We start from the raw sequence: 12,335 nt of genomic DNA on the forward strand, positions 1-12,335 counted from the left end.
TTCCAATTTAACCCCTGGTAATCACTACACAAAAACCATGGTTACTACACTTTTACCACAATAAAACCGTGGTTAGTTTTCATATGGGAGTTACCATAATGTGTGTCATTAATTGTTCAATTCACAAAATTCCATTGCAGTTCAATCGTCTCCTGTAGGCAGTGCTTGAATCAACAGTGAATATCTACATATATATTTGGTGCAGATCATCAGACTGTTTATCTTATATTGTGTACACTCTTACTCACTGTACACCCTACTGACACACCAGAAACAACAGAGCCGTAAATCTGCCTCCAGATCTGCAGCCTCCTCATACTCACTTATAAAGCAGTGAGCGTCTTCTGTCTCCAGTACAGCAGGAGGCGCTGCAGCTCTTTAGTCCGCAGATAAACTCACTAAAGAAAGAAAGAAAGAGCGAGCGTGCGTGTGATGTGTTTGTGTATCCTCAGTGTTTTTCTCTCTTGCGTGTTTCATTGAGTGTAAACAGAGTCTTGTCTCTGTGTATTTAAGTGTTGAGACGTTGATGATGTGCTGTGCTGTAAATCAGTATGAACTGATCTGTCCATGCTGGATATATTGATGATTTCATCACAGAAATCTCTCAGGTGAAGAAAGAGGTGGCGTTACTGGAGACAAAGCTGAGGTCAAGAAGAGATTTAGCAATGAAACGAGAGGTTTGTACAGTTTAAACATCATTTACCTGAATCAGACAACATCAAATCATTTCTAATCTTACTGTCTGTGTGTGTTGTGTTGTCAGGATGTGGATTGTTGTGAATCTTCAGTGTATGTGAGTGATGATGGGAGTCTGGATTCAGTGTGGATGAGCAGAGATCAGAGCCGCACACCACAGCCACTGCTGGACTCTAAACTCTCTGAAGAGAAATCCAGACACACACAGGACTCCGAGCTCAGTCTGACTTTACTCTGTTATACTGAGTCAAAGCCCACAGACACTCAGGACACTACAGTGTGTGACAGTAAACAGAGCTTACAGGAGGATCAAACCTCCACAGAGTCTCTGGATTCTGTCTGTAACGCTGGAGAACAGCAGCAGATCCTGCAGACCAAACTGAAGATGTGTTCAGTTAAACTCATCGACTGCACGAACCTCATGATGAAGATTAAAACTGAACCCACAGAAATCAAAACTGAACCCACAGAAATCAAAACTGAACCCACAGAAATCAAAACTGAACCCACAGAAATCAAAACTGAACCCACAGAAATCAAAACTGAACCCACAGAAATCAAAACTGAACCCACAGAAATCAAAACTGAACCCACAGAAGAGGAAGATCACACTGATGAAGATGATGATTTTATTCCATCAGGTATGTCTCCTTAATTATTATGGTGTTTTTAACTGGGAGCACCTATTTTGGGTTTTCAGTCACAATCTCACTGAGTTTAGGATATCTTTAATAATTATTGAGCAACAGGTATGTAGGCTTAAAGGGTTAGTTCACCCTAAAATAATAATTTGATCAAAAATCACTTACCCCTGTGTCATTCTAAACCCCCAAGTGCTCCGATTGTCTTATGAACACATTTGTAGATATTTTTGATGAAGTTCTGGAGGCTTCTTTCTGTCCAACTGACTTCTGTTAGTTTCAAAATTCCCCAGAAAATAATGAAGGTCGTGCTCTTAAACAGGAAATAATATATGGAATTATTTGTGCATCTTTGAATAACTGTAAGAATATTTCCTTTAAATATAATTTTTGTCATATAAAGTTTTAAAGCTCATGTAACACATGCTGTTTCTGCATTTCTGATGTTAATCTGGAGTACCTATAGAGTAGTATTACATTCTTTTTATCTCCGAAGAGTCTTTCAGGACACTCCACTACAAACAATTACACAAAGGAAATAGACAGCATTTGCACAAACACTGAGTGCGTTTTCATGCACAGAATAAGCGGATAACTATCAAAAATCTGCTTATTATAGAAAACTGTTTTCATGCGTTTACATGCAAATCAATAATCTGGCTATGCAGACAACTGCGCTTACATGGGACTTGAAGAATTCAAGAAGTTTTCTCGCTGGCAGTGACTTCACCACCTATAGTACATAATAGTTGATCTAAAAGCGACGGCATATATCTGTCTAAAGCTATATTGTTGTATCTCTTCTCGGGTCTGTAGAACCTGTAAATGTAACATGAGCTGCTATTTTAACAGTTTCTCTGCCAACTGCTTTAGTCGAGCAGAGACTTTTATACGTTACTTTGCGCTTACTTCCGCGTGTGACGTTTATCTTTCATACGCGGAGATTAGGGCTGTGCAAAAATATCGAAACAGCTAACTATCATGATAGTTAGCTGTATCGATAGTAGGGATGTAACGGTATCAAAAATTCACGGTACGGTAGTATTTCGGTAGGATGCCCACGGTACGGTAATTAGTGAAACATTTACAGGAAGGAAAAAACATATGAAGACTTGGAAAAACTGCCATAAGTGTTCATTAAACAAGACTGAACATTACAATGTACAAAGTGTAGCGTAGCATAGTGTTTACAATTTTCATAAAAATGACAAAAATAATTAGACCATGTAATAAAATAAAAAAATCAAGTTTCAGTTTAGTTTGTCAACTTTAAACAACTTCCAATCAGTCAGGTTTTAAGAATTGAGTCACTCCCTCAATTGACCTATTATTATTATTATTATTATTATTATTAATGCTAATGCTTGATACTCCTATGAAAGCAACAGTTGTGATTGTAGAATCAAGAAAAGATGATGGGTTTTAAGCAGATTGAGAAATTGAGAAACGCCATACACGCTCTCCTCATTCATGGATTTACTCACATTCGTTTTTTGTATGTCCATCACATTTTGTCCTTTCTCGTTTCTTGTCACAGCGAACGCGAACTTTTTCCACACATCAGATTTAAAATCCGTGTTTCTTTTGCTTCCGCCATTGTCGCTCCACTTGTAGAGAGGCATCAGAGTGGCACGCATGGGATTATGGGAATTGTAGTTCCCGCGTCCCTCCACTCGCTTCACTTGATCGGAAAAAAACTACACGTGTTGCTCGGAAGACCTTATGTTTTACCGAATCACGTGACCATGGTTGTACCGTCAATTTTTTTTTATACCGCAATACCACGAAATTTATAATACCGTTACATCCCTAATCGATAGTGTATCGGTATTTTGATCTCTACTATCGATATTTTAAAACCATCAAATCTTTCTGTGTGCGTCAAACGACCTCCGCCACTGCTGTAGTTGTCACTGTCCAGTTGTCTGGACATGATTGTATCGTATCATGACCCATGTATCGTGATACGTATTGTATCGGAAGGCCAATACCCAGCCCTAGCGTAGATCACGTTATCAGTTTATTAAGCATAATTGGCGTAAGAGTGTGCATGTAAACGCACTCACTGTCGTTTTCTCTTCTTTAATTTTTAATTCATCCAAGAACAAAAAGCTGTGGAGCATTTTCGTCACCCTAATGTTTGATTCCTGTTTTTTTGTTTGTTCTAAACTTTGTTTGCAATGGTGGATTGGCTACTTTTCTTCACTTATGCAAATTTTTTTATTTACTGTAAATGTTGCACATCAGCGATGCCCTGAATAATTTAAACAATTATTTGTATTGCGTGTCGGAACACGGTCAATACTTTGAAAGCTCGGCGGACACGTGCGCCAAACGCAGGGAAAAGGTACAACTCGCCTTCGTGTAGCGAGCCCCCTTGTCACGTACTTGATGTAGGCACGGGTACAATGATGTTGCCGGAAAAGTGGATCATGGAGACATTTTAATCGTTCACGATATCGTCATATTGCTCACCCATATCCATTTATTCGCAACACACGCTCCGGACCCTTGCTTTAAATATCCCATCACTAACAATGATCCAGCTGTATTAACAGGACTGACACCTGACTTCTGTCTTATGTGTGAATCTAGAAAAATATACAGAATCTCAATTCTTCATCCTTCTTTGTGTAAATAAGAGTGAAAAGACAATTTATTTGTTTCATGTTTCTTTCAGGTGTGAAGAGCGATTCATGTTTGGATATAGAAATAACGTCCTCAACATCAAAAGAGCGACTGACAGCACAAACTCTTTCCTGCATCACCTGTGGAAAGACATTCAGCTCACAGAGACTTTTAGAGAGACATGAGAGAAAACACACAGAACAGAAACTCTTCACCAGATCTGAGATCAGCTTTACTACCTTACAAGAGAAGAAACTTCATTCAGAAGACCACAGAGAGAAGAAGAAGAAGAAGAAGAAGAAGCAGTTTCACTGTGAGCAGTGTGGGAAGATTTGTGTCTCTTCCTCTGATCTAAATGTTCACATGAGGACACACAGTGGTGAAAAGCCTTTCAACTGCACTGAATGTGGAAAATACTTCAGAACCAAACAAAATCTTGATATTCATCAGAGACTTCATACAGGTGAAAAACCTTACGAGTGTCCTCACTGTGGGAAGAGTTTTAATGTAAATGCTGCCTTACTAAGGCACCAGAGACTTCATACAGGTGAAAAACCTTTCAAATGTTCTCAGTGTGACAAGACGTTTGCTTGTTCAAGTAGCTTAAAAAAACACAAAATTGTTCATACTGAGGAGAAACCTTATCACTGTAGTCTCTGTGGAAAGAGTTTTGGACAACGGGGTACATTACTAAATCACAAGAGACTTCATACAGGTGAAAAACCTTTCAAATGCTCTCAGTGTGACAAGACGTTTGCTCAGTCAGGTCACTTGAAAGCCCATCAGAGACTTCATACAGGTGAAAAACCTTTCAAATGTTCTCAGTGTGACAAGACGTTTGCTTGTTCAAGTAGCTTAAAAAAACACAAAATTGTTCATACTGGGGAGAAACCTTATCACTGTAGTCTCTGTGGAAAGAGTTTTGGACAACGGGGTACATTACTAAATCACAAGAGAATTCATACAGGTGAAAAACCTTACAAATGCTCTCAGTGTGACATGACTTTTTCTAAGTCAGATCACTTAAAATCTCATCAGAGACTTCATACTGGAGAGAAACCATAAAGGAACAGTATGTAAGAAATGTATATAAATTAATCATAAAATGGCCATGATATGTCACTAGACATTAAGAATTAATTTTCATTTCAAATATTTATATCACTGACATCAGTGGCCTGGCAAGGATATTGTCATTTAAAAAGTGGAGTTGCAGTCCTCAACTGATGTTTATGTTGTCATTTTGCGTATTGGCCACTAGTTGTGTGATTGCAGTACCAGTTTTAGCCACAAGGTTTGTGATTGCAAGATTGAAAGGTCACGTTTTCCTAATGCTATTTTTTAAACCCTAGTTAGAGTGTAATGTTGCTATAACAGCATAAATAATACTTGTAAAATAAAATGATAAAGCTTACTGCCAGGCGATATATTTTCTTTAACAGAATTCGCCTTTCAAAGCTTACAGCGAACGGCCGGTTTGGACTACAGACCTCTACTTCCTGTTTTAATGACTACAGTAGAACAGTTTTTGACTAAACCCACCCCACAGGAATATGTCAGTTGCCCTTAGTGTGACAAGACATTTACTCTGTCAAGTCACATCCCTTCTGAAAAAAAAACCCAATAAAACCTTTACAGAAATTCCTAATGGTTTCCATTAAAATACCAAAAGGAACCATTAGCTTTTACCATTAAAACCACTAAAAAATATCTTCCTTTTAGCTAATTAAACGTCTAACCAAACATCTTAAACTATCAGCGCCTAGCAGCGTCTGCGGCCCACATGATGACCTGACATGATGTCATTGGCTTAAAATTAGCGGTTTAGGTGCAAACCGGTTAAAAAGTGTATGTGTGTATGTGTCCGAGAGCAAACTAACTGTTCAGAACTACAATAGTGTTAATAAAATATGAAAAACAACATGAATTAACACATTTATCATTTTTATGTCCCATTTATCTCTTTTAAGAACTCATTAATTTTATATTGTGTGCTATGTGATTTTTCTAATTGTTTTTTAAAGTATTTATGTCATGGGACCACAATGTCTTTAATTGTTCATTAACTTTGGTTGGTATAGAAACACACTGAGAAAGAAACTGTTCAGATTATTCAGTAAATGCTTTGTTCATTTTTTCAATGATTATGTCTCCTGACTTCTACTATAGGCCTTTTCTCTGGGCTGGTAAATGAAAGTTTACTTAATTATTTAGTATTTTGTCAGTCTTTCATTCTTTCTAGGAAAGCTATGTTGTGGCAAAAAGTCTTAGCTTGAATCTTCATAAGAAAAATACTCAGGAGACAAAGGTTCCAGGTGCCAAACAAAAATTACTTTATTCGCTCGAGCCAACAAAGTGAGACAATCAATACCCCTCAAAGAGGTGCTCAAAGATCATCTGCCCTCCCAACATCTGACTCCATTTTTATACAGTAAGATCAAACACTTCTTATCTGAGATGACGTATGTTCTTCTCATTGGTCTCAGTCTGCCACAATTAATCTGTTTGTTTTATGTGCAGCTGAATCCTTCTTCATATCTTAAATGACAGCTGGACTTCTTAAATCTTAAAGTGACGTTCTCTGTTTATTATTTCGATTGGCCTTGGCTTTCCCTGACATAACCAACTTTTTGTTAATGTAGCAAAGTACAGCCGGACGAATTCTCTAATCTAAAATGACGTACTCTTGTTTATTGGTTGTTTGACCTTGTTTCTCAAACTAATCGTGGCGAGAACAATCGGGCTATAGTTGCAGGATAGCACCTGGTCTCTTTTAATTAGGAAACTGAGAAAACGAAAGATAACTAATCTGAAATGGCGTCCTCTTCTTTATCGCTTATGTCGACCTTGTTTCTCAAACTAATCGTGGCGAGAACAATCGGGCTATAGTTGCAGGATAGCACCTGGTCTCTTTTAATTAGGAAACTGAGAAAACGAAAGATAACTAATCTGAAATGGCGTCCTCTTCTTTATCGCTTATGTCGACCTTGTTTCTCAAACTAATCGTGGCGAGAACAATCGGGGTATAGTTGCAGGATAGCACCTGGACTCTTTTAATTAGGAAACGAAAGTTAACTGAGAAAACGAAAGTTTAACTGGGTGTCATATAGCCTTGTGTAGAAACAACAGGCCTTAGGCCTAATATAATATTAATACAGCATATGATCAGTAATTTACCCAACAAAAACTACTATATATTCCCCCCTTATGGACTCCTGAGTCCATCAAACATGAGGGGGTACCTTTAAGAAAACATCACATAATGAGAGTGCTGCAGCAGAACGTCGTCGCACATGATGTTATACTAGCTAAGAGCTTTCATGGATCAAAAGTTCCATGCAGATCCTAACACAGACGCAGTTAAGATGCAGCACTCACTCCCTTAAGGGAACAAGAATCAAAAACCTTCCCAAAATGGCACCATTCTTGTTTGTTTAAGTGAGTATATTAGCTTAAAAGAAGGAAAAAAGATTCTTGGACCCTGTACATACTAAAGGAACCCAAAAATTAAAATGTTCAAAAACAATTAGTATCTCATTATTTGTAATTAAGAAAAAGAAAGACACATGTAAAATCAAATTCAGTAATTTTAAAATGTGTAAGACTTATCATTACTAAAGAATGCTGAAAGAAAATATATCAATCAAAATAAGCCAGTAATCATGATCAGTAGTAAATATATTGATTAATTAAAGATTAAGATTCAGTGCAGCAGTAAAAATTCAGTAGTGTAGTATATCAGTAGTCAAAATATCTAGACAGTCTATGTTTAATAATATAATGGTGATGTGTGTAACTTTAGTGCAAAGATTATAATTCCAGCGACTGCACAATGATGGACCTTCGTTCTCAGAGGAACCCCTAGCTTTTCCGGTCACCAGGGGCGCTATCTGAGACACTCTTTAGTGTAGTCGAGGTGAAGTTGTGCTCCGATATCTGTGTTTCTTAATACGAGTCTATGTGTATTAAATGGTCTAGTTATTATTTCACATCTTTACATTGTCCCCCGTTGTGCGGCCGAGCTAGACAATTTGTCCCCTGGATTTTATATCTAAAAAGACACCAGGACCTACAGTCACCACACAAGAGGGGAAATTAAAGATGAAAACAAAGTTTAAAAGCAGAATTTCTCTAACTTCCTGCCTACTCAGGACTAATGATTTGTAACTAATACTGAAAAACAATAAAAGAAATACAATTATAAACTTGCTCCCTTACTAACCAAACATATCACAAAAAGATGGAAAACAAAGAAACAAAAGAATGTAACATTTTAATCCATAGTTTCATAAGTATTGTCAGCTGGTGGTGTGGTGTCAACTAACGATGTAGTATGTATGTTTAGCATTAGGCCGTCAGGACTTTGGTGAACACTTAGTCCCTGTTTGTACTGCCATCTGCTTGGCAGTTGCCTTAGTCACCACAGACCTGAAGATAGGTAGAACACAACAGAAGAGCAAGAAAAAACAACAATTGCAATATAACATGAAATATCGTTTTGGTTAGCCAAGCTCCCCAGGAAAAAAGCAAACCAGTTATCAATTTTCAAATCAGTATCATCATTAAGTCTTACTTGTTCTATCAGCTTCATTTTATCATCACTATAGTTAATAAATTGATTCTAATTGTAATAGAGATGATTAATCCATTCAGATCCAAATCAGTGTGAATTTAAATCCAAATTTGGAATGCAGATCATTTGGTATTCCTCTTGGCTGATCAATATAATCTATCCAATCATAAAAGAATTGGCAATTTGAAATGCTCTTTTTACTATATGATAAAGAGGTCAGGGCTCAACATGCTCATTATGCTTGTTACAACCCAATTGAGGTACTAACATATTAAGCTAATCAAAAAACAGAAAACAAATCATTATGGCGAAGCAAAAGATCACTTTTTTTTCCAAAATAAAAATGTAACCGAAACAAACTAATGGAAAATATAATGTCACTAAAGTCAAAGCTAAATACTTAGATAAGGCCAGGACTGTGAGCTAACTAATCTGAACTACAATATCTCCTGAGTTAAAACTTTCCTAACTTCCAAAAAAGAAAATAACAAACACAGGAAAAAGTCTTCCGGTTCAGCTCACTTACCCACATTTTCTCTGATCTAATTTAACTAGACAAATTCAAACTCACTGTTTGATGCCAAAAGAAATGCTAACATACGAAAGGTTTTTCAAACAAATGGGTAGCTATCCTCTGTGGGGGGGCAACAGCTCTTAAATAGTTATACCTCAGGTGTCATAGATAATTGGTTTCTGTCCCCTTCCAAATGTCGTTGTAGCTCACAGATTAAACCAAGTTCTGACATATAAATTTTGCCAAAACATATATTTATCCAAATGTCAAATTGTGATGCAATTTTTATGGATTTTTATCCCACATTTATTTCCCCTGTTACATTAGTTCTGTTGAGACATTATCATCTAATGAGTAATCTTCATCACACACACTTGGGGCTACAGATATGTCTCAATTTTATAATATGAATGCTTTAAAATAAAAGTAAGGCACTTAAATTTTGTTGCTTCACCCAATTATTAATGATTTTAGGGATATGCAATCTTTGTTAAATGATCTTCTATCCTATCAAAGTTAAACTCTGTCATGTTTTTTCCTTTGTGGCATAAGTGCATTGCTTATGCCTTCTTATTTGTTGGGTCATAATTTCAGCCTTATATGCAATTAATCTTATCAAATATTTAACTTATGTTTAACAATGTTGTAATTTAGCTCTAGAGGCTTTGTGCCTCCCCCCTCAGATAATTTATTTAATACTTTTATAATCTCTACAGCATGGGTCAAGTGTGGGATAGTAAATTAATAGGTCATCCACATATTGGAACAGCGCATTGTCCAACACTAGATCTTTTCAAATCTGTTTTTAATAATTAATTAATTGAAAATACAAAGTAAATGAGGAAATTTTTCAGTAATATAGAATAAGTGAGTTGTTTACCTTTGTAGGTAAAAGTTTCTGCATTTCTCGTCCAGTTAAATACTAAAGAAAGCAGAGCATAAGTCAATTTCATTGAAATATTTTACTTCAGGAGGGATACTAGTTAACAGTGTGTGTGGATCCGGAACTTACTGTGTGCTGGCCAATCTTCAAATTCATCATTTATATTTCTCCAATCATGTATAAAAATAAAGCTTTAGCTACAGAAAATATTGGTGTTTTACAATAGCTTGTTGTTTCTACTAAAAACTCCTAATGCCTCAATAGTGCTTCTAACATTTTCTTGTTTCCTGTCACAATGGGTATTGTTGTTTTCCATTTTAATTCTTACAGATTTTGCTAAATTTTTGTTAAACTCACATATGTTTTAGGTTTTCCATAAATTAGTTTGAATCAGCTGCTCTATTTCTGATGTTAGGCCTGCTCTGGGATGAGTGCCAAAGAATCTCTATCTTATCAGTTGCAACTAGTGCCAGAACCATGGTGCACACAACTTTCTTGTTTCTCCTCTCTTCCAAAATGAGCAGTATAGAATTTTACTGCGTTCCCTATTTTATTTTTCATCATATGGCTAAGATCTTAATACTTAATTTATTTGCCTGCAAAATAGTTGTGCAAAAACATGTGCTGTAGAGTCAAAAATCCTTCTTTTTTTTATTTTTTTTTTTTTTTTATTAAATCAAGTGTCTATCTGTGAAGCTGTAACTTGGGGCACTATTCTATATGTGGGGAATCAGGGGAACTTTCTATCCTTCCTTCTTATTTATTCACTCTTTTTCTAGATCTGTTCTGCATAAGGGGTCATACATCATAATACAGTAAAAATTCAGACTGTACCTTCTATGTTCATTAATTTGCTCTTTCACAAACTTTTTCCATTTTGTAATTATCTTGTATATATTCTATTCTAAATTTTCCTATCCAATATAAGTTTACTTGTGGTGTCATCATTGTAATTTTTCTAACTGCCATACTGTTAATATAAATTCCATCAGGGGAACAAGATATCTGCAATTTTAATCTACACAGGGTACCTCTTTCTAAAGATTAATGGGTGTGCTTAGAAACTAAAATTGCTAAAATCACTTGTTTGGCTTTTTATTACAGACAGACTGGAGCAGTCAGAGGTGTCTGAGCTGGGTTTTTTCCTTAAAATCCTGCTTGTTTTTTAACCTTCTCAGACAGGTGGAGGTGTGTAGTATAATTTGGACTGTGATTGTTGTTGTGATTGCTGCTGCTGCTATGGGTGGGCCTTACTGTCTCTGGTTTGGCTACCAGTCTTGTTGGTTCAACCATCCGCCTTGTTAATTCTGCTGTCAGTTTTGTTGATCTTAATTAGATCATGGGTTATTCAGAAATTCACTTCTGAAGTGTCCAGGCTGCCCCAGCATCTATCACGTGATCTTTTGGTTCTGCCTTGTCCTCTGCCTCATTGGTGTTTTTGTCCATTCCTGCTGTTTTGCTGTTTTGGCTTTGCACAGATAACAATGAGAGTGGCTTGCTGTTGAGCATTTCCCGGAGTGGGTTGGGCTGGTGTTGCTATCTGTGTTTGCTGGATGGTGGGGGCAGGTGTGTTGATGAGCGCCATTAAAGCTTGTTGTTTCTCCTTCAGAACAGCTAGTTCTTTTTTCTTAGTTTTGCTCACAAAGTCGTCCCGCTGCATCTCTCTCTCTCTCTCTCTCTCTCTCTCTCTCTCTCTCTCTCTCTCTCTCTCTCTCTCTCTGCTGTTGTTGCCTTCAACTCATTCTTTTGGTGCTGCTTGACTGCATGTGAAACATGATCACAGAACTCCTTGTGTGATTTAGAGTTCAGTTCGACTACATCTTCGAGTTTGGTTTTAACCGGTGGTGGCACAGCTTCCACTATTGCCTTTCTGAACAGTGCAGCTAAAACAAAGTCTTCTTCCGGGTCTTTTTCCAGTTCTCCACACCACCGTTTCAGCTGTTCATGTATATATGCTGTTGGATTTTCTGTTTCACTAATCGGATCACCTCTCAGCATCTTCGGGTCAATCTGCATGGGGTATTCTCTGTGTATTGTTGTCCACGTGCTCTTCCTGAAGGGGGCAAAGGTCATTTTATCTCTTCTGATGTTGTCAATTGCAATTCTCAGTCCAGCATCATTCAAAAGTTCATTCAACTTTGTTCCACCGACACACTTTGCCAACAGGGCCTTGATATCTCCTATGGCCGAGACACACCCTGCTGTCTTTTGCTCAAAAGTTTGTATCCATTTTCCGGCTCCTTCATGTATTTCTGGAAGGCGTGCAGCTAGTCCATCAAAATCCTGAGTGGCCCAGGGTTTACATTGTCCTTGTTGTCCGTTTATCAAAATCAGGCACATTGATGTATTTCTGGGTTCTTCAACTTAAACATTGTCTCTTGGCATAAATCCATGCAGCTT

At 37.1% G+C, this 12,335-nt stretch overlaps 2 protein-coding genes across 2 annotated transcripts in view; both read left to right on the forward strand.

Annotated features, from left to right (window-relative positions):
• The first annotated feature begins 658 nt into the window (after positions 1–658).
• The window catches only part of LOC135771698 (uncharacterized), a 232,922-nt gene continuing 221,245 nt past the window's right edge, over positions 659–12,335 (forward strand). Inside the window, exon 1 of the mRNA XM_065282066.2 lies at positions 659–677. Coding sequence (XP_065138138.1) covers positions 666–677 — 12 coding nt within the window. The 5' untranslated portion in view covers positions 659–665. The remainder of the gene's footprint in view (positions 678–12,335) is intronic.
• LOC135771746 (uncharacterized) lies at positions 3,991–6,178 on the forward strand. Its single transcript, XM_065282132.1, has one exon. It carries the CDS (start codon positions 4,005–4,007, stop codon positions 5,028–5,030), a length of 1,026 nt encoding a protein of 341 aa, XP_065138204.1. The 5' UTR covers positions 3,991–4,004; the 3' UTR covers positions 5,031–6,178.

The sequence above is a fragment of the Paramisgurnus dabryanus genome, chromosome 8 (genome assembly GCF_030506205.2).
Source record: "Paramisgurnus dabryanus chromosome 8, PD_genome_1.1, whole genome shotgun sequence".
NCBI lineage: Eukaryota > Metazoa > Chordata > Actinopteri > Cypriniformes > Cobitidae > Paramisgurnus > Paramisgurnus dabryanus.